Raw genomic sequence first — 23,510 nt, 5'->3', positions numbered from 1 at the left:
ACTATGAAGAAATAAGCAGTATTTGGTGCCTCTAAGGCGCCCTAGGGAAAGAGAGATCACCAGTTTTCACTTCAGAATTTGCTATCGTGAAAAAAACACCACACTGTTAGGACTACCTACAGCCCAGCATAAAAGTCAGTTGACATTGTGCTTTTAAGTCACTCTGAGCTATAATAACAGTCATATATACAAAAATCTCAAAGGAAAAGTTAGTAGTGAAAACTTTAAAATTGCAACAAAGTATATGCATTTAAAAATAAATGCTCTTTAGCAAGAATTTTAGATACATTTGTAAGGATCAGTCATAAAAACACTACCAATTTACATCAGTAGTTCTTAAACAAACTCTGTTGGGAATGAATATATGCCACAACACGTTGACTTTACCGCATTTTGCCAAACTTATAAATATTTCATAAAAGTATGTTTGGACATTGCAATTTCATTGTATTGGATTACATCAATGTTAATGACAGTAAGTGAATTGATGTTATCTTTAGATTATGCTCAAAGATAATTTCTTAGTTTCTTTGTAACATTTTAATCAAGGACATAGTTAAATATTTGTGAACTTCCTAATTTTGTGGTCCAGACTTGTTCTAGAATTACTCTGTATAACGAACCATGTTGTCTTTTCATGACTTCCTTTTGCATATTATCTATCCAAATAGCTTTGACAAATAGAAAATACTATCTTTTCTTTTTTTATCTGTTTAATCTTTCAGACACTTTTAAAATTCATGGCATTTAAAAGTCTCATGTAGCAGTACTATGATTGATATGAGAAAAAGAAATATATATGTATTTTTTATGAGCCAGTTACTTTTAAGGGAAAATGACAAAGGTTATATGGTGTATACGATTTTATCATATTCTTTATAAATACAAGTAATATTAACATGTTGCCAAAAACTAAAACTCAAAGCTTTTAATTGTTGGCTAAAGGTAAGGTTGAAATGTGAAAAATATCTAAATAAATGCTTTCTCTTAACTGAATCATTTCACCAGAAGAGAGGATTGAAAATTTAAAGCCATCAACTCTAGAAAAGTTTAATAACCTGTAAACTTTTAATTGATAAAAGTTGACCCAGTTAAGTAGTTCTGAGCAATTCCATTTTGTGCAATCAATGATCCAAATTTAAGTAGTGGTAACTTCTTTACTTGTCAAGAAACTTGCATTAACAGAGATATCTGAATGGATAAAGACCAATCCTGGGGAGTAGATATAGCTCAAGTGGTTAGTGTCTGCTTCCCATGTACAATGTTCTGGGTTCAATCCCCAGTACCTCCTAAAAATAAAGCAAACAAACAAATAAAAAAACCCATTGGGGAGCAGAGTGGTGGAGTGCTTGCTTCCCACATACGAGGTCCTGGGTTCAATACCTGATACCTCCTAACAGAAAAAAGAAAAAGGAAGAAAAAAACCCAATCCTATGTTTCACTTTAACAAATTGAAGTTATACTGAAAACAATAATAAACAAGTAATATATTTTAAAACTTTCTTTGATGAGTCTAAATGAATATAGGGAAGGATTTTTACTTATTATTTTTCAAAAGACATTATAAAATTGGTGGGATATAAGAAAAGCATCATAAGACTAATAACATAATTTTATGTTGAAAATGCATTCTTAGAGGGATTAACAGATCCGAAAACTTGAGAAAAATCTCCAGTATAAACACAGCTCATGTAAAATATCGATATATTATCCACCTCAGGCTAAATGAAAAACTGTTCCATTGCTTTTGACAAGAGACAAATACCTGGTATAAGTATTTATGATGTTTGTAAACTTACATCATAGCACGGGAGTAAAAGATTATAATTTGAGAAAAGTGATTTATCTTTCTTGTCTTAATCAGTAAGTCAAAGTATAAATACCTCTTTATGCTATTTCAATGGGTTGCTCAGTAATTAGATGAGATTAATGTAGGTTTAAGAAATCATCAAGGGAAGTGGACTTGGTCCAGTGGTTAGGGTGTACGTCTACCACATGGGAGGTCCGCGGTTCAAACCCCAGGCCTCCCTTGACCCGTGTGCAGCTGGCCCATGCACAGTGCTGATGGGCGCAAGGAGTGCCCTGCCACACAGGGGTGTCCCCCGTGCAGGGGAGCCCCACGCACAAGGAGTACGCCCCATAAGGAGAGCTGCCCAGCGCGAAAGAAAGTGCTGTCTGCCCAAGAATGGTGCTGCACACACAGAGAGGTAACACAACAAGATGACACAACAAAAAGAAACACAGATTCCTGTGCCGCTGAAACAATAGAAGTGGACAAAGAAAACTCAGCAAATAGACCCAGAGAATAGACAAAGGGGGAGGGGGGAGGAAGGGGAGAGAAATAAATGAATAAATCTTAAAAAAAAAAAAAATCATCAAAAACATCAAAGTCATATACAAAAAATAAAGTATTGTTATTGCTAAAAATACTTATCTTAGCATCTAGGGTCACTTAAGGCAGGAAAAAAATTATATTCTTTTTTCCAAATAAGAATTTTTTATATAAAACCTCAATATAAAAACACAATAAAAAAAAAAGTTTTTCTGTCTGAAACGAGGTGTAAGACATTGTTGACTACTCTTCCTGTCTCCATTACAAACCTCAAGACCCTCTACAAACTAGTGGTCCAAAACTGTGTGAAAAATCATTGGTTTATGATGTAGTTAACTTCTCATCCCTGTGATTATAGAAAATTGGCTTTGGGGATTTTAAATAAGTTTACTTTATTCAACTTTAATCAAAGTTGACGAGATTCATTTACTACAGGACTTTTAGAGCCTTTAATATGCTGGTGCACTTTGTAAATTCCTTCAGAAAGTAGTAATTTAAAAACAAGTTTAGTTGAGGAATCCTTTCCTGTCTTCCCAGAATGATTCAAATATTCTTATCTCTTGAAATAGTGTCCTAATGGGACAATTTGAGAAAATGTTTTAGTTCTCTGGGGGAAAAGCATTTTTGAGTACTATATTATTAACTGCTTTCTTTTTTATTTATTTGCTAAGAAGCTTAGTGGGAACTATCAAAATCCTGTATAAATTTATAACAGAAATACATATGCAAATAATCATTTAAATTCAGTAAGTAGATTACTAAAGTTATACATAGTCAATAAAGAATACATCAGATTTACATGAACTATACAAATAAAATGTCAGAAAAGAAAAATATGGGCATACTGGAAATCAACTAACCTCATAAACAACATATAAAGCATTTATGTGCTTTACAGAGAAAATACATGTTTTAGATAAGCTTTGTTCAGGCATGAGTTATAGTATTGTAAGCCATGAGTTCAATATTAATAAATCAACAATATATATTAAATGAGGTGTTCTTAAACAGAAATACTTATATAGCAAGGTAGCATATTAATCAGTTGACAAAAACGTTGTTTGTATTTCATCTAGGATCAATGGCTCAATATTCCTTCAGTGTCTATGGCAAATTATAGACCATAACCACTGCAAATAATGAGAAATGACTGTAACTAGCTTTACCTCAATATCTGATAATCATGACTAAAATCATGTGTCCTCCAAAATCTGCAATTCAAAGGGAAGTCAGTGATTAAATGAACTTAGTTGGGAATGTATATTAAAGGCACACAAACAACAAATGGTGATGACTGACATTAAAAATCTGGTTAAATTTTAAAACTATGTATTCCTTGAACCTGAAGGACATTACGTTGTATGATAAAGTCACGCACAAAAGGACAAATATTGTATGACTGTGTTACCATGGACTAAATATACTGTGACATATTGTATGGTTCAAAAAATTTCTACGTATCCGGCGCATCTACTTGAGAAATGTATGTTTTTATTAAAAACAAAACTAAAAAAACCCCAAAACTATACATTTCTCAAAATGATAATGATATCTTAATGTCATTTTTACCTTTCAACTTCTTTTTCCTGAGGGCTTGAAATCATTAACTTTGTTTTGTTGTTTTCATCAGGAAAGGGTTTCTTTTCTTCATAGGCTTTCAGTTTTTCTTTTAACATTAATATCTAGTAGACAGAAAAAGTAGTTAAAACACAAAACAAGTTATCTGTCTCCATTATATATGACCATCATGCTAAAAGCACTGGAAAATTTTAGCTATGAAAAATAACTGAATAAATGAGATTTCAGTTATAATAGGAAAATGTCAAATTTTTAGCCAAGTAGGATTGCAGAGTCCTATGAATGAATAATTGAAAGAAATTAGCATATACAATGTTTATGAAGTAGGAATAGACATACCTCTTTCTTCTGTTCATTACAGATTTTTACATATTGAGTTATATGGTTGTCCAAGCTAAGAACATTGCTCTTCAACTGTTAAAAGATAGAAATGATGATTGCATATGCAGAAATAATAATCTCATCATTATACACATGAGCAAAATTCACTAATTCAGTTTCCACAAATTTAGAATTTGTGACAATCGTGATCAATATGATGCTCTTGTTTAATATCTATGACAAGAGTCTATGCTGAATGTGTTAAAATATAAGTGAAATAATAAAAAAAGTGCTGTCCTACTTGAGAAAAGTTACTTTTAAGTGTTTGAGAAGCATTCATTCAGAATGTAATATAAATTGATCATTTTCTTTTATGTTTGAATTCTAAGAAATTCAGAGGTAAGTTTATGCCCAATCTATTTACAACTAGTTTTTACTGAGTTTCACTAGGTTTACTATAAATTTTACCCTTTTTATAATAGTATGTGTCTTTTGGCATCTATGGAATAATGGAGAAAATATTAAACATAAAAGTCCAAATACTTGGTTTAGAGGCCTGTCTAGTTTTCACTTAAGTGACTTAGAAAAAAGCACTCAAAAGTCTCTGAGCATTTGGCTTCTTCAATTGCAAAGTGGACTTAAAAGTGCTTTCCTGATAAAAGACAATTTAAAAAAAGTACTTTCCTGAATGGTTAGTATAACGATTACAAGGCTTTCGTACCCCCTTATAGTATGACCTTTCCCAATTCAATATATAAACTGCTTTAAGGATGACAATAATTTGCTCATTTCAGATATTTAAAGGGAATAGCAGGGGAGTGGGTATAGCTCAGTGGTTGGGCGCCTGCATCCCATGTACAAGGTCCTGGGTTCAGCCACCAGTACCTCCTTTTAAAATAAATAAATAAATAAATAAAGGGAATAGCAGAGGGGTAAGGGGGAAGAGAAATCATCATACCAGTTCATCTCTAGGTCCCTTCCAATCCTGAGAGACTGTGATTTTAAACACGCATCACATTTTGACTTACATATTTTTCAAGTACCTCAAACTTTTGGCAAAAACACTGAAATTAACCAATCATCAGTATATCTAAATAGAGATTCATTATACCAACATCATGAATGAAGAAATAAATTATTTAGAAAAGACTATTTACTTTATAAACATTAAAAATATCCCCAAAGAAAATAATTTCTTGTGCCAGGTATTGCTTCTCATAATTCATAAGCTTTTTCATTTGGTCTTTATTGCTATTCTGCAAGTCAAAAATTATACCAGTTTTACAGATGAAATAACAAGATTTAAAGAGATGAACTAACACGTCCAAGATTATACAGGTAGAAAGTGATGAGGATGGGCTAGAGCAGAATTATTTCCTTTGCTATTAAAAATGTGCTATAGGGGACAACCAGCAAGATGGCAGCAGAGTAAGGAGCTCCTAGATCAGCTTCTACTCCAGGGCAGTTAGTAATCACCCAGAGCTGTTTAAAGCACCTGTTTAGGGGCTCCAGGAGACCAGAAGAACATCCAGCAACATCTTTGAAAGAATATAAGGAGACTGCCCATCTGCCAAGAAGATTTATAAGTAGAGTACCCCACACCCTGGAGGCTGGTACCCATCCTCCACTGGAGGCACAAGCAGCCTCAGGAGTTACTCCGCAGCTGGGATTGGAAGCTCCACTTCCCAAAAATGGGGGAGAAAGATGGTTGGGCACCAACTTCAGCTACTGATTAGTAGAGATTAAGGATATTAAGAAGACATTGGATGAGCACAAAGAAGAATTTAAAAGCACACATAGAAAAATAGTAGACCTTATGGGAATGAAAGGCAAAATAAATGAAATAAAAAAATACACTGTAATCATATAATAGCAGATTTGAGAAGGCAGAAGAAAGGACTGGTGAGCTTGAAGACATGACCTCTAAAAGTGAACATACAAAAGAACAGATGAAGAAAAGAATGGAAAAAAATCGAATAAGGTCTGAGGGACTAAATAAAAGCAAGAAATGGGCAAACATACGTGTCATGGGTACTACAGAAGGAGAAGAGAAGGGAAAGGGCAGAAGGAATATTTGAAGAAATAATGGTAGAAAATTTCCCAACTCTATGAAGGACATAGATATCCATGTCCAAGAAACACAAGGTACTCCCATCCAAAAAAATCTGAACAGACAAACGCCGAGGCACATACTAATCAGAATGTCAAATGCCAAAGACAAAGAGAGAATTCTGAGAACAGCAAGAGAAAAGCAATATATAACATATAAGAGATACCCAACAAGATTAAGTGATTTTTCACCAGAAACCATGGAGGTAAGAGGACAGTGATATGATATAATTAAGATACTGCAAGAGAAAAACTTCCAGCCAAGAATCTAATATCCGGCAAGAATGTCTTTGAAAAATGAGGGTGAGTTTAAAATATTCACAGATAAACAGAAACTGAGAGAGTTTGTAACCAAGAAACTGGCTTTGCAGGAAATACTAAAGAGTGTGCTACAGCCTGAAAAGAAAAGACAGGAGACAGACGCCTGGAAGAGAGCACAGCAATGAATAATATACCAATAAAAGTAACTAAAAGACTCAAAAGAGTGGTGAAAATAAAATATAACAGATAAAACCCAAATATTCAGGAATAAACTTAACCAATGATGTAAAGTACTTGTATTCAGAAAACTACAACTTATTGTTAAAAGAAATAAAAAAAGGCCTAAGTAATTGGAAGACCATTCCATGCTCATGGTTTGGAAGATGTCAATTCTACTCAAATTGATGTATAGATTCAATGCACTTCTGATAAAAATTCCACCAGCATTTTTTAAATAAATGGAAAACATAATTATCAAGTTTATCTGGAAGGGTAAGAGGTCCCAAATAGCCAGAAACATCTTAAAAAGGAAAAGTGAAGTTGGAGGACTCTCACTTCTGGAATTTAAATCATATTACATAGCTACAGTGGTTAAAATGGCATGGTACAGACATAAAGACAAACACATAGACTAATGGAACTGAACTGATGGCTCAGTAACAGACCCTCACATGAATGGTCAAATGATTTTTGACTAGCCTGTCAAACCCACTCAGCTCACGCAGAACAGTCCTTTAACAAATGGTGCTGAGAGAACTGGATATCCATAGTCAAAAGAAGGAAAGAAGACCCCTATCTCACACCTAACACAAAAGTTAACTCAAAATGATTAAAAAACCTAAATATAACAGCAAGAACCATAAAGCTTCTAGAAGAAATTGTAGGAAAATATCTTCAAGCCCTGGTGGTAGGTGGTGGATTCTTGAAGGAGATAAGGGAAGACCTGATATGGATTATTGATGTGTAACATATGAAGAAGTTTTAATTAGCTTTACTGTAAAAGTGTAGAAATGTACAGAGTTGTTGGTAATACATTAGAGTAACAGCTGGTTTATAAATGGGGATGTGGCTGAAAATGGTAGTCTAGAGATGTAAAAGTCAACTGACAGAATACTAGAGAATAATCTAGGGACTGAAAAGCACAGTAAACCCAAAGGTGGATGAGAATTGTCATTGGTGGGAATGTGGAGAAACATGGGAAAAATACAACTGGAGTGACCTATGGACTGTGGTAATAATAATGGAATATTCTTGCATCTATGTCAGAGATGTAATATATTGATAATGGGGGAGTATGGAAAATATGTGTCAAATGTACACTATGGACCTGTTAATAATCGGATGTTATCTCATAATGTATGAACAAATATTCCACCACAGTGTGGTGTATTGATAGGGGGTGTTATTTGGGAATTCTGCACATGTGCATGATTGTTTTGTAAGTTTACAGCTTCTGTCATAAAAATATATTTAAAAAATACTAGGGTAGGTTGGGGGAAAAATACACTAAATGTAATATAAGGACTTAAATTAGTAGTATGTTTTGGACAATATTCTTTCATAATTTGTAACAAATGTCTCATGGCAATGCAAGGAATTGGTGGAGGGTTGATGTATGGGACTCCTGTATGATTTATGCATGTTTGCTTAGTAAGTTCACAACTTTTACTATATAGTTATTGTTTATGTATGTTCACGTATAAATGATATAAAAGTAGTAATAATAGGGTGAGTTGGGGGAAAAATACTTTGGTTAATAGTAATATTTTAAGGATGCTTTTTAATCATTAGTTAAAAATGTTTAACAACAATGCAAAGAATTGGCATTAAGGTGAGGTATGAGAGCCCTGTATGATGTTATGTATGTTTGTTCTGACGAAAAAAAAATGTGCTACAGGTATTTTGAGAAATTGATCCCTCAGGAAAGTCTATGGCAGTCAAAATCTTGACTGATTACTCTCGGATGTTGTCTAAATATCAAGTGTGTGACATGACGTGAAAGAAGTTGGCAAGAAAGGCACTAAAACATTCTATAAAAGACTCAATACTAGTAATTTTTATACCTGTAACCAATATACTTACTGGTTTATATAAGTTAATATTCAATTAGCCATGTTAGTAAAGACATTTCTAACTCTCAATTTCCTAACTTATTAGTAGAGATGAAACCCTAATTAATTATTTTACTAGAATTATTAAAGTAATATGCACCTAATACCTTGACAACAAAGGCAGAGTAAACATACTTACAGAAGATTTAATGTCCTTTGCACGATTAGCATACTTAAGAGTGTTGTATGTGTCATCATAGAAAACAGAGGAAGGACTAACAGCAGCTATCATTATAGTTTGACAGTTTCCTCCAAGAGAATCCTTTAACAAGCGAGTGAGCTTACTATTTCTGTAAGGAATATGCAGATTCTTTCTCTGAAAGAACAAAAAAAGAATTCATAAGTCACTCTCCACATTTAAATGCAAACTGTTACCACTTCACTATAAGAATTTAAGCACTGCCCAACTTTGCCCATATTTATGATATAACTGGTAATCAAAATAACGGACCTTATAGGACTTGAGTGAAAAGATAGAACAAATATCCTCTTTTTAAAAAATTACATCTCTATTTGAATAAGTATGGACTTTATTTAACAATAATGTATTAATATTGGTTGGTTTGTTGTGATAAATATACCATACTAATGTGAGATTTTAATAATAGGGTAAACTGGATATGGGACATATGGGAAACTTTCTGCACTATCTTTACAACTTTCCTGTGAATCTAAAACTAATCAAAACAAAAATTATCTAAAAATTTTTTTCCATTCATCTTTTGAAAGGAATTAAAATACAAAAGTAAAAAAAAAAAAGTGCATGTGCCCCATACAAATATACTAGAGGAATAAAAATTCTCCATGGCATAGAGCTACTTCTCTCATTACATAAGCACCATAAATAGATACAAAATAAATTATAATTACAGTATTATAGATACTTCACTTGAAACCACAACATAGTTCTCTTACAACTTATATTTTTCAGGTTTTATTTTACTTAAAAGATATAGCTTTGACTTTAACAAACACATCTTCCAAAAAGTACAACCTGTATATAAAACTAAGACCATTATAATGCTAAGCTAAAGGCAACCTTAGATTATCCAATATAAACCTTCCATATTACAAAAGCAGAAAAAAAAAGAGAGAGAAAAAAAGTGAAATCACTTGCCTCAGGTCACAGAAATAATTCACAGAGCTAGGAGAAGGCATTAGGTCCCCTGACTCCCAATAGTACTATGCTATCCATTATAGCAGTCTTCCCTAAAAAGAATGGAAGGTGGGGAAATGGACTTTGGCCCAGTGGTTAGGGCGTCCGTCTGCCACATGGGAGGTCCGCGGTTCAAGCCCCGGGCCTCCTTGACCCGTGTGGAGCTGGCCCGTGCGCAGTGCTGATGCGCGCAAGGAGTGCCGTGCTACACAGGGGTGTCCCCAGCGTAGGGGAGCCCCACGCGCAAGGAGTGTACCCATAAGGAGAGCCGCCCAGCGCGAAGGAGGGAGCAGCCTGCCGAAGACCGTGCCGCTGACGACAACAGAAGCGGACAAAGAAACAAGACGCAGCAAAAAGACACAGAAAACAGACAACCAGGGGAGGGGAGGGGAATTAAATAAATAAAAAAAATAAATAAATCTTTAAAAAAAAAAAAGAATGGAAGGTGCTCTGCTGGTGCTACTTGAAATTATCTTACATGTATAAGCCATGCATTAAACACTGACTCACAGTGATAAAGTTGTTTCCTTTGAAATTTTCCTTTAATTTCTTCTGTTTCTTCCAAGATAAAGATATATGCTACTATCTTTAGTACCTCTATAACTCTTTCTCTTAGAAAGCTGGTCTCAGACTCAAAGCTTTCAGTCTTTAAGAGTATATGCTCAGAATTTAATAAAATTGATTTTGTTTTCATTGTACTTATTTTATGGTTGTCTATCATTAATGGCAGGTAATACTGGTTTTCCATTAGTGGTAGTAATATATAGTATTTCTTAAAAAGAAATTTAATTAAAAAACAGGAGTCACTTATAAAAATTAAATATTAGCAGGAATATTATGAAGGAAGGCAGACTTGGACCAGTGTCTACTGGCATCCGTCTACCACATGGGAGGTCTGCGGTTCAAATCCTGGGCCTCCTTGACCATGTGGAGCTGGCCCGTGCGCAGTGCTGATGTGCGCAAGGAGTGCCATGTCACGCAGGAGTGTCCCCGCTTAGGGAAGCCCCACACGCAAGGAGTGCACCCCATAAGGAGAAGTGCCCAGCGCTAAACAAAGTGCAGCCTGCCCAGGAATGGCGCCACACACACACAGAACTGACACAAGAAGATGACGCAGCAAAAAGAAACACAGATTCCCGTGCCACTGACAACAACAGAAGCGAACAAAGAAGACGCAGCAAATAGACACAGAGAAGAGACAACCGGGGTGGGGCGGGGGAAGGGGAGAGAAATAAATAAATAAATAAATCTTTTAAAAAAAATCTTATGAAATGCCTTATGTTTAGAAAATCAGTTTCCATATTATGCTGAATCCCTGTTTGAGATGATATCATAGAGCATTGTTTTTGCAATCTTCACATGATTTTAGTAATTTGACTTTTTTTTTTTTAAAAAAGACTGCCCAAATTCTCATTTTAATACATTTTAAACTAATTAAAAATGTTAACATTTTGAGAAGTTTAATAGTAAGTAATTCTCCTAAAGCATTTGTGACTGGTTTGAACTTGAATTAAATTATCAAACTTTATTTAAAAAAAAAAAGGAAACTGTTTTGATGCTGTACTCTAAAAAGCATTTCTGGCAGGTAATAGAAGCAAAATAATTTTAAATTCCCCAAAAGCATATAGTAAATATCACATATTAGGTGATTGCATTACATAGTATAATATGCATATTAAGCCACTCCTCTCTCTTGAAGAAAAATCAACACACTTTTATATTTAACTAATTTTAAGGTATATATAATAATGACCAGAATAGAATTTGGCTTTTTGAAAATATAATTTTGTTTTTGTGCTAATCCAGCTATCATACTTGCTCTGATATAATGAGCACTAAATTTAAAAAATCAAGTTCAAAATAAGTGATGAGAAAGGTACCATAACGTTAACTATCGACCTAACATAATTCATTACTTTTCATTCAATGAATTCTGATTATAAAACTAGAAATTTAGGGAAAAAACCAACAAAACAGCTCTATTTGATACAGTAGGCTCTGTAAGGTTTTTGATATGTATATAAACATTTATTACATACTCTTGAAATTTGATTTGTAATAAACATGCTTTTTAAAATAAAATTCAACAGTATCTTTCTAGGAATTATATTTTTCAAATAAAATATTTAAATAAATAAACAAATAGTACCTACCTTTGTATCTGCTAAAGCATTGATGACATTCCCAAGAGCTAAAAGTGATCGATTAATATTTGTGCCTTCTATAAACCGGTTACCTTTAGCACTGGTAGCACTGGCACGCTCAGACCCTGCCAGGTCAATGAGTGCCATCTTGGCAATACGGACATTTTGATTGATGCTTGCTGTTTTGTCTTGTTGTCGTAAATATATCTTTTTGAAATTTCAGAAGAATGGGAAAAATGGGGATAAGATTTAAAAGTAAAAGGGAAATGCATACATTATATTTTAAAAAGTATAAAATCAAAATTATTTTCATTAAAAAAAAGAAACTGGATTCCCACATACCACCCTAGTATACGGTAATCCTAAACTTTATGCATGATTGTTCTGCAAACCCACTTCTGTAATAACTGTGTTGTGCATATATATATATATATAAACAGACTGAAAATGTGAGATCCAACTGATACCAAAGAGTACCAAAAGTAATTAGCAAAGTTTAGAAAAATATGAGGATGAAAAGACTTCCTTTATGAATACCAGAGGGAATATACCTCTTGACCTGAAAGAAGGTCAAAACAACTGCCATTTGATGTAGGAAGATGGCAGAGTAGGAAGCTCCAGTAATCAGTCCCTCAGTAAAACTACTAAACTGGCAGGAATGGCCTAGATCAACTTTTAAACTGCAGAGTCCAGCAGAACATTGTGCAGTATCCAGGGAAGAACAGGAGGAATAGGTTGGCACAGCTTGCTGGTGCCAGGGTGGGATATAAGACCTAGTCCTCCAAACTCCAGGGGTGAGTGGTAGGATCATCGACCTCTCTCTACTTTTGATGAGCTATTTCAGATCAGTGGGGGCTGGCTCTGAGGGTGGCCATTGTTCCAATACTTCTACAGCAAAGGCTGCAGAGAAATCTTAAATACAGTAACTTTGCTCAAAACTATGGAAAGCAGTTAAAGTACTGCATTAACTGGGCATGTACTGACTCAAGAAAACAGATTTAAAAGACACAGAAGAAACTCCTGGCACCCCTGCTGGTCCCTTCTCATCCTCTCTACAACATAGGGTGAAGCCAACGTGTGTGCTCTCATTTTGGCTTTCTGGTCCTGTTCCAGAGGGAGGAGAGTGGCCCCTGTGTGCATACTGGGATGCATGTATGTCAATGCCTATCTATCAGGTAAAAGCCTGAGAGAATGAGCCTAGGAACTTGTCTCTGGCTCACCCTACCAGAATTTGTCCTGAGGGCAGAGAAGGGGTTTGTAGATAGCTAGGGCAGTAAACAAGTAAGCTGAAGAGGTCTGAGGCAAAGAACTACCTGAATTAAAATCACTCATGAGAACAGGCAGGAGGGGATGGATGTAGATTTCCAAAGGAGACTTGAACTTCTGTAAACTGTAAATAGGGAATTCCTACAGTTTTTAGTAATACAATTCCAGGAAAAGAAGCAGGATCCCCAGTTCTGGCTCTATATAGGCTCAGGTAAGACAGAGAATACCCTCTACTTCCCATTTGCGTCAGGCGTATCTGATCTTCTTCATAGGAGGGCTAAACTCTGAAAAAGACCACCAGCCAAAGGAGAGAGAATTTGTAAAGACATGAAAAGTGCTTTTTGCTTTAGTTTATGTTGATTAGCTCCTGGGTTTCAAAAACAATTGCTATCAAATCAGTATCTGGATAAAACCTATGGGACAGACAGTTCAGGGACTAAATCCCAGATTTAACAATATAAAAGATTAAAAAGTGTAGCATGCAAGAAAAGATTATAAGACAAAGACATAAGAAATGATGGCTCATCCAAAGGAACAAGAAAAAAATGCAAAAACCATCAATTAAAAGGATCAGACTTTGGAATTACAGGAGAGGGACTAGAAGAAAAAAAGATCATCAGTGTACTCAAAGACATAAAAAGAAAACATAGAGAAAGAACTAAAGTATATAAGGAAAAGAAACAAAAAAGTTGAGAAACACAATAACTGAAAAATTGCCTAGTGGTTTCACCACGAGCCTGAAGGAAGAAGAAAGAATCAATGATCTCAAAGACAAGATAACAGAAATGATTCAGATTGAGCAGCAGACAGAAAAGGGAATAAAGAATGAACAGAGGAGGCGATGAGGCTCAAGTGGTTCAGTGCCTGCTTCCCACATGGGAGACCTTGGGTTTGGTTCCTGGTGCCTCCCAAAAACAAACAAACAAACAAAAAACAACTCAGGGGATCCAATGTGCAATGTAGCCCAGTGGTTGAGCACCATCTTCCCACATACAGGTCTCAGATTCAAACCCCAGCCAGGGACCTCAAAACAAACAAACAAACAAACAGAAATTGAACAGGGTCTAAAACAACTGCTGACACCACCAAATGTACCAATATACCCATTATGGGAGTAGTTTAAGGAGAAGAAAGACAGATAGGGACAGAAGGAACATTCAAAGACATAATGGCAAAACATTTCCCACATTTAATGAAATACATGAAATTAATGTATTTCATTAAATATAAGAACCCCAAGCAGGATAAACTAAAAGAAAATCATGCTGAGACACAAAGTAGTCAAATTGGACAACAAAAAGGGAAAGGAAAGAGTTCTGAAAGCTGCAAGAGAAAAGCAAAAAAGTTATCTAAGGGAATTCCAATAACTGAAGTGCTGCTTTCTTATTAGAAATATGGAGAGAAGAAGGCAGAGGTATGAAATGTTTACGGAGCTGAAAGAAAATAACTGCCAACCAAGAATTTTATATCTGGCAAAACATTTTTTCAATAAAAAGGCAGAGATTAAGATATTCCCTGATAAACAAAAAAGCTGAGGTAATTCATTACCCCAGACTTGCCCTAAAAGCAATGCTAAAGGGAGTTCTTCAGAGTGAAAGAAAGGACACTATACAGTGGTTCAAAACAGCATAAAAAAATAAAGACCTCTGGTAAAGGTAAACATATTTGTTACGTAATGCCACTTCTTACTTCCTACAGGTGCTAAAATGTAAATGCATAAAAATTAATGACAAATTGATAGTTTTGGACATACAATGTACAAAGGTAAATTGTAACAAGTTAAAAAACTGAAGGGATAGAGGCACTTCACACCTGGAGGCAGGTCCCATTCTCCACTGGCGGCACTAGCAGCCTTGGCAGCTATTCTATGGCTGGAGTTCGAAGCTCCAATTCCCAAAACAGGGGAGGAAGAGATGATTGGGCACTGACTTCAGCTACCGATTAGTAAATTTGGCTGGCTAACGTATAGTCCTAAGAACAGATAAAGTTTGAACCTGTTCAAGTGGGAAAGAGGTGGGTTGCTACCAACTCTAGGCAACTGCAGGTGCTTTTGACATGACATGCATAGACTGATTTGTTGAGTGCCCTTGATTCCATCTTTGTCCCCTCCCCATAGGAAAGGAGGAGTCTGGTGTTTCTTCAGCCTCTCTGGATAACTGCAGGAGCTTTTAGCCTACAAAGTCTGAAACTCAGACAACTATAGCTCCATCCCCAACCCCAACAGAATAGGAGGGGAGCTATGTTCCTTCAGCCTCTCTTGGTAACTGCAGGCACTTTTGGACTGCAACCAACCCCATCCCCCCCAAAGGATAGGTGGGGGCTGGTGTTTCTTCAGCCTCTTTGAGCAGTGGCAGGAACTTTTGGTCTACATGGACTAGATTGTTGGGTGCTTGTGGAACCATCCCCAAACTGTAAAGGGCAGAAAGGACAGTATTCCCTCAGCCTCTTAGAGCAACTGCAGGTGCTTTCAGCCCACATGGATTAGATTGAAGGGCACTAAGGAGGATCCATTCCCATCCCTGGCAGGGGAGGATGGGGGCAGTGCTACATCAGTCTCCCTGGGTGTATTAATCAGTTAAAGGGATACTGATACAAAACACTAGAAATCAGTTGGTTTTTATAAAGGGTATTTAGGTGGAGTAGAAGCTTAGAGTTACCAGGCCATAAAGAATAAGTTACTTCCCCTCACCAAAGTCTTTTGCCACGTGTTGGAGCAAGATGGCTGCTGATGTCTGCCAGAGTTCAGGCTCCCTGGGTTTCTCTCTTTCCATGACTTGTTTCTCTCCGGGCTCAGGGTTTCTCTCTTCCCAGGACTTGCTTCTCTCTGGGCTCAGGGTTCCTCTCTTCCTAAGGCTTGCTTCTCTTTCCTCACAATGAAGCTCCTTTGTGTGCTTACAATGAAGCTCCTTTGTGTGCTTACTTTTTGGGATTCCAGCTCAAGACTCCAACCTCCCTTCTCTGTGGTGCAGTTTCTCTGTGAGTCCCTGCCCACTCAATGTCCTACTGACATGGCCCAATCAAAGCCTTAATCATTATTTAATCAAGTAAAAGTAAAACCTCTGAATCCAAAACACTCTAAAACACCCAGAGGAAAAGATCAGTTTACAAATATAATCCAATATTTTTTTGGAATTCATATCAAGCTGCTATACTGGGCAAGTGTGGTCAGTTTTGACCATCACAGCTTATTTTGCTGCCCTTATCTGCAGCTCCATCCCTACCCCAGGTAGGGGAAGAAGGGGTGTAAAGCTTCTTCAGTCTCTCCGGGACACTAGATGTTCTTGGCCTATAGGACTTGGATTACTACACAGAGCTCTGACCTTACCTCTGGCAGAGGAGAAAGGTGGGAGAAGCTTTATTGGATTGTGGGACAACACGGGTAGCATCAACTTCCAGAGCTTACAGTACAACTATATCCTTGGCTTCTACTACACAACCAGGAAGGGAGAAAAGGCAAGAAAGACCTCAAAAGAGAAACTGCACCAGAATAAGAGTATCCAGCAAGACAGAAAGACACCATCAAAAAATTAAAATCCATACCAAGAAAGAGGAAGCTATAGTCCAGTCAAAGGAACAAGATAAGACTAGAGGTGACATAAAGGAGTTGAGACAACTATTCATAGATGTTCAAACACATTTCCTTAAAAAATTCAATGAGACAGCTATAGTGATTAAGGATATTAAGACGACACTGAGTAAGCATGAAGAATTTCAAAGCATACATAGAAAAACAGCAGGTCTTATGGGAACGAAATTAACAATAAAGGAAATTAAAAGTACGATGAAGAGAGAGCGGACATGGCTCAAGCAGTTAAACGCCTGTCTCCCATGTGGGAGCTCCTGGGTTCAGTTTCTGGAGCCTCCTAAAGAAGACAAACAGAGCAGACAATGAGAGGACATCAAGCAGACAACAAGCAAAGACAAGATGACAACGAGCAAAAACAACAAGCAAGACAAGGAGCAAAAACAAAGGAGAGTGGATTCCGCTCAAGCAGTTGAGTGCCCACCTCCTTCGGAGACCTCGGGTTTGGTTCCTGGTGCCTCCTAAAGAAAAAACAGATAATGAACAGACAATGAGCAAAAAACGAGGAAAAACAATGTGCAAACAGAGGAGGGAGACATATAGGGGTGGGGTGTGGATACATTGGAGGCAAATACCAATAGATGTGAGGAGGTAGAAGAAAGGATCAATGAGCATGAAGACATGGCCTTCAAACATGAACTTACAAAAGATGAAGAATAGAAAAAATTGAACAGAGTCTTCTCAGAGAACTAAATGATAGTAAGAGACATGCAAATGTATGGTCATGGGTATCCCAGAAGAAGAGAAGGAAAAAGGGGTAGAATGAATATTTGAAGAAATAATGGTTAAAATTTTCCCAATCCTATTAAATCACATAAATATCCATGTCCAAGAAGCACAATGTACTCCCATTTGAATAATTCTGAATAGATCTATTTCAAGATATGTACTAATCAGAATGTCAAAGACAAAGAGAGAATTCTGAGAGCAGCAAGAGAAAATCAATGCATGACATACAATGGATACCCAATAATAGTAAGTGCTGATTTCTTATCAGAAACCATGGAGGAAAGAAGGCAGTAGTCTGATGTATTTAAGATACTGCAAGATAAAAAATGTAAGCCAAGAATCTTTTATCTTGGAAGACTGTCTTTCACAGATAAACATAAATGGTGAGAGTTTGTAACCAAGAGCACAGCTTTGCAGGAAATACTAAAGGGAGTGCTACAGCTTGCAAAGAAAAGAGAAGAGAAAGGATTAGAAGAGAGTCTAGAAATGAAGATTATATCAGTAAAAGTAACTAAAAGTGTAAAAAAAGTAGTAAAAATAAAATATGACAGATGTGGCACTTTGGTATTATTTATGAATTCCAAAAAAAAAAAGATATTTGATTACATTTGTAAGCTGGTCTGCTCCTATGGGTGATATACTTGTTAACTGTATTAGATTCAGCTGAGATGTCTTTGAATTTATCAACCACATCATTAGGGTGTGCAAAGTTGAGTCCCCACCCCTTGGTGGGCTATACTGGCGGATATTCAATCAAGGAGACAGAAGAAGAAATACACAGAAGCAGATAGTGAGAAAAGAGAAAGCTCCATAAACACAGAAGAGGATCATGTGGCCCCCCCCAAAAATTGAGTCATTTGTCTGAGAGTTTACAGCCAATCTTGCAAAGAGAATAGAGCAGCTGAGTCCAGAAAGAAATGAGCCCCAGGAAGAGATGAGCCCTATGCCAGCCGATGGGTGAATTTGGAAGAAGATGGTCCCATGGAGCCTTAAGAGTGAAGAGGAAGGCTGAACCTCCGGAGACATTGCCCACACTCTTGTGTCAACACGTGACAACAGACTTTGGGTGGAAATACTTCTTATGTACCTTGAGTTGGACTCTTTATGGCCTTTGTAACTTTATTTTTAGGGCTTCTACCCCATATAATTGCCCTTTATAAATGCCAACAGATTTCTGGTACTTTGCATCAGCACCCCTTTGGCTGACTAATATAATAGATAAAATCCAAAGGTCAAAATAGGTAAAGAACTGCTTTTATAGTAACAACATTCAATGTTAATGGCTTAAATTCCCCAATCAAAAAATACAGACTGGTGGGAAATATAAGAAAATATGAGCCATCTACACACTGTCTATAAGACTCAACTTAGACCCAAGGCTATCAATAGACTGTGAAGGGATGGAAAAAGATTTTCCACACATGTGGTAACCAAAAGAAAAAGCTGGAGTAGCTATAATTATAACTTATGAAATACACTTTATAAGTAAAACTGTTATTAGAGAAAAGGAAGGACAATATATATTAATAAAAGGGGCAATTCAGTAGTAAGAAATAACAATCATAAATGTATATGCACCTAATCAGGATGCCCCAAATTATATGAGGCAAACACTGGCAAAACTGAATGGAGAAATATATGTCTCTACAATAATAGTTGGAGACTTCAAAACACCACTTCAATACATCAGTTAATAATTCAATATATTAAAATAGAATATATTCAATAGAACATCTGGGCAAGGATCAGTAAAGAAAAAGAAAGCTTGAAAAATATGATAAATGTACTAAACCTAAAAGACATCGGTTTATTCCCAAAAAGCAGGATATACGTTCCTTTCAAGTGCTCATGGATCTTTCTCCCAGATAGACCACCGGATAGGTAACAAAGCAAATCTAAAACATTCAACAAGGTAAAAATTATACCAAAACACTTCTCTGGTTCTGAGGGGAGGAAAAGGAAGTATAGGCATAATATGGGGGCATTTTCAGACACTGGAATTGTCCTGAATGATGTTGCAATGACAGATACAGGCCATTATAAATTTTGTCATAATTCAACAAATGGTCCTGGGAGAACTGGGTATCCATAGCCAAATGAAAGAAACAGAACTCCTACCTCACACTTTAACCAAAAATTAACTCAAAATGGAACAAAGACCTAACAATAAAATCTACAACCATAAAGCTCCAATGAAAAAATGCAGGGAAATATCTTTAAGACCTGGTGGTATGTGGTGCATTCTTAAACCTTACACTAAAAGCACGAGCGACAGAAGAAAACCTGGATAAATGGGACCTCCTCAGACTTAAAAGACTTTTGTGATTCAAAGGAGTTTGTGAAGAAAGGCAGCCCAGTAAAGGGGAGAAAATATCTGGACTCCACAATAGACATTTCTCCAAAGAGGATATATAAATGGCCAAAAAGCACATGAAATAATGTTCAATACCAGTAGCTATTAGGGAAATGCTAATCAAAATGACAATCAGATATCATCACACACTGAAGAGAATGGTCATTATTAAAAACAAAACAAAACAGAAAACAATCAGTGTTGGAGAGGGATGTGGAGAAACAGGAACAGTGCAACACTGTTGGTGGGAATGTAAAATGGGGCAGGCTCTGTCAAAGACAGTTTGGCAGTTCCTCAGGCAGCTAAATATAAAAGTGCCAAACGACCCAGTCATTCTTCTACTAGGAATATATCTAGAAGAAATGAAAAGAGTGACACAAAAAGACATATGCATACCAATGTTCATAGCAGCATTATTCACAGTTGCCGAAAGATGGAAGTAACTCAAATTTCCATCAACAGATGAATGGATAAACAAAATGTGGTATATACATATGATGGAATATTATACTGTTCTAAGAAAAAATGAAATTGAGACATATATGATAATATGGATGAGCCTTGAAGACATTATGTTAAGTAAAGTGAGCCAGACGCAAAAGGACAAACATTGCATGATATCACTAATAAGGACTAAATACAACAAATAAACTCATGGAGTTAAAACCAGAAGTATAGGTTATTAGGAGATAAGAGGAGGGCTGAGAAGGTGTAGTGATGCTTAATGTATATAGAAGTTTTAACTAAATTGACTGTAAAAGTGTGGAAATGGATAGAGTTGATGTTAACTCATTAAAGTGAGTAGAATCATACAGCTGGTTTATAAATGGAATTGTGGCTGAAAAGAGTGGTCCAGGTATGTAAACATTAACTGAAAGAAAACTAGAGAATATTCTAGGGACTGAATAACATACTGAACCCAGAGCTGGATAAGAATTTTGGTTAATAAAGCAAATACAGAATGTTCTTCTGGGAGCAAATGTGGCTCAAGCCTCCCACATAAGAGGGTCTCAGGTTTGATTCCCAGTGCCTCCTGAAAAAAACAAAACCAAGAAGCTTAACAAACAAAAACCAACTAAGGGAAGCTGATGTGGCTCAGTGGCTGAGTGCCAGCTTCCCATATACAAGGTCCCAGGTTCAATCTATGGCCCCTGGTACCTCAAAAAAAATAAAATAAAAGAATGTCCTTCTATGAACAAGAAGAAATGTACATTACTAATATAAGATAGTAAGAATGTAGAAAAATGTAAACTATGGATTATAGTTAACAGCAAAACTAATATTCTTGAATCAATGCGAAAGATGTACTCTGTTAATAATGGGAGGGGGTGATATGGAAAAAATATACCAAACATATGCTATGGACCACAGTTAGTGGTAATAGTCTGATGATATTCTCTCATAATCTGTAACAAATGTTCCACAACAATATAGTGTGTTGGTAGAGGGTTGTTGTATGGGAATTTGACACTTGTGCATGATTGTTTGGTTAAGTCCCCAACATCTCTAATAAAAGCATATTTTAAAAAATTCATATGGAATGCAATGGACCCTGAATAACCAAATGAATATTATAAAAGGAGAAGAAAGTGAGTGACTCACACTTCTCAATGTCAAAACTTACTTTAAGAGCTAAAACTATAAAACTTTTAGAATAAAACATAAAAATAAATCTTTATGACTTTGAATGTGGCAGTGGAGTCTTAGATAAGACACTAAAAGCATAAGCAATGCAATAAATAATACAATCTTTTGACTTCATCAAAAGCTAAAGTAAATAAAAAATGAAAAGGAAAAAAATTTAAAAAGGAGATAAACGGGACTTCATCAAAATTAAAAATTATCAAGTACCAAAGGACTTTGTCATGAAGTAAAATAACATACAGATGGGAGATAATATTTGGAAACTGCATAACCAGTAAGGTTTAATATCCAGAATATATAAAGAAATCCTACACTCAACATCAAAAAGATAATACAATTAAAAACTTGGCAAAAGATTTCTGTAGCAGTTTGACATAATTAATTGGAATTCCAACAAGAAATATTATATTATGTTTGTAATCTGATCTGCACCTGTACATGGGCATGATAGAGTTATGATTAGGGCATTGTGTCCCTACCCCTTGGTGGGTGGGGACTCACAGATAAAAGGCATGGCAAAGAACAGAGTTGGGGGTTTCTGATGTTGGAGATGTCTGATGTTAGAGTTTGATGCTGAAGAGTTAAACTGGAGCCCCGGGAAGTCAGCACGTAGAGGAAAGAGAAGCCAGCCCAGAAAGGAAGGAACCATGAACCCAGAGAAAAGCAAGCCCAGGAAGCCTGGACCCTTGCAGATGTTGGCAGCCATCTTGCTCCAAGTAGACTTTGGTGAGGTAAGTACCTTATGCTTTATGGCCTGGTATCTGCAAGTTCCTATCCCAAATAAATACCCTTTATAAAAACTAATTTCTGGTCTTTTGCATCAGCACCCCTTTGGCTGACTAATATAACTTGAATAGACATTTCTCCAAAGAAGATACACAAATGGTCAAAAAGGACATGAATAGATATTCAACATCATTAGGTATTACAGAGTTGCAGACCAAAACCACCATGAGATACCATCTTACATACAGTAGAAAGGCTATGATTGAAAATAATGGAAAATTACAAATTTTGGAGAGGAGGTGGAGAAATAGGAACAATTCATTCTTTGCTGGTGGGAATTTTAAATGGTGCAGCCACTGTGGAACACAGATTGCCAGTTCCTTAGAAAATTAAGTGTAGAATTACCATATGACTCAGCAATCCCTCTTCTAGGTATATACCCCAAATAAATGAAAGCAGGGATTTGAACAGATATTTGCACACAGACAGATATTTGCACATAGATGTTCATAGCGGCATTGTTGTCTATTGCCAAAAGATGGAAGCAAACTAAATGTCCATCAACTAATCATGGATAAATGAATTGTGGTATATACACACACTACGGAATATTTTCCAGCCCCAAAAAGAAATGGAATTCTGATACATGCAATAATGTAGATGAACCTTAAAGATATCATGTTGAGGAAAATAAGTCAAACACAAAACGACAGCTATTTTATTAACTCAGTGATATAAAATAATTAGAAAAAGAAAATTCATAGAGTAAAAAACTAGAATATTGGTTACCAGGGTCTGGGATGGGGGCAGGGAATGGGGAGTTAATATTAAAGTGTACAGTTTTCTATTTGGGGTGATGGAAAAGTTTTGGTAATGGATGGTGGTGATAGTAGCACATTATGAATGTAATTAACAGCACTAAATTATATATTTGAATGTAATTAAAGAGGAAATTTTAGGTTGTATATATGTTACTAGAATAAAAATGAAACAATAACAACATAGGGCTGTACAACACAAATAATAAACCATAATATAAGCCATGAACTATAGTTAATTGTATAATTATAAAAAAATCTTCCTTCATCAATTGTTACAAATGCACTACACTAATGCAAGTTGTTAATAATAGGGTGGCATATGGGAATTCTATTTTATGCACAAATTTTTTGTAAACATCTAACTTTTCTAGTAAAA

General features: G+C 35.9%; 1 protein-coding gene across 2 annotated transcripts in view; it reads right to left on the bottom strand.

Annotated features, from left to right (window-relative positions):
* Positions 1–23,510, bottom strand: part of KIF18A (kinesin family member 18A) — a 116,636-nt gene that overhangs the window by 46,272 nt on the left and 46,854 nt on the right. For both annotated transcript variants that reach the window (XM_058305614.1, XM_058305615.1), the window contains exons 6-9: positions 12,022–12,219; positions 8,852–9,028; positions 4,250–4,324; positions 3,902–4,014 (exon numbers count right to left, since the gene is read on the bottom strand). In XM_058305614.1, coding sequence (XP_058161597.1) covers positions 3,902–4,014; positions 4,250–4,324; positions 8,852–9,028; positions 12,022–12,219 — 563 coding nt within the window. The remainder of the gene's footprint in view (positions 1–3,901; positions 4,015–4,249; positions 4,325–8,851; positions 9,029–12,021; positions 12,220–23,510) is intronic.

This window comes from Dasypus novemcinctus, chromosome 10 (genome assembly GCF_030445035.2).
Source record: "Dasypus novemcinctus isolate mDasNov1 chromosome 10, mDasNov1.1.hap2, whole genome shotgun sequence".
Lineage (NCBI taxonomy): Eukaryota > Metazoa > Chordata > Mammalia > Cingulata > Dasypodidae > Dasypus > Dasypus novemcinctus.
The sequence above is the reverse complement of the archived record's forward strand: the minus strand, read 5'-3'. Positions and strand labels throughout refer to the sequence as shown.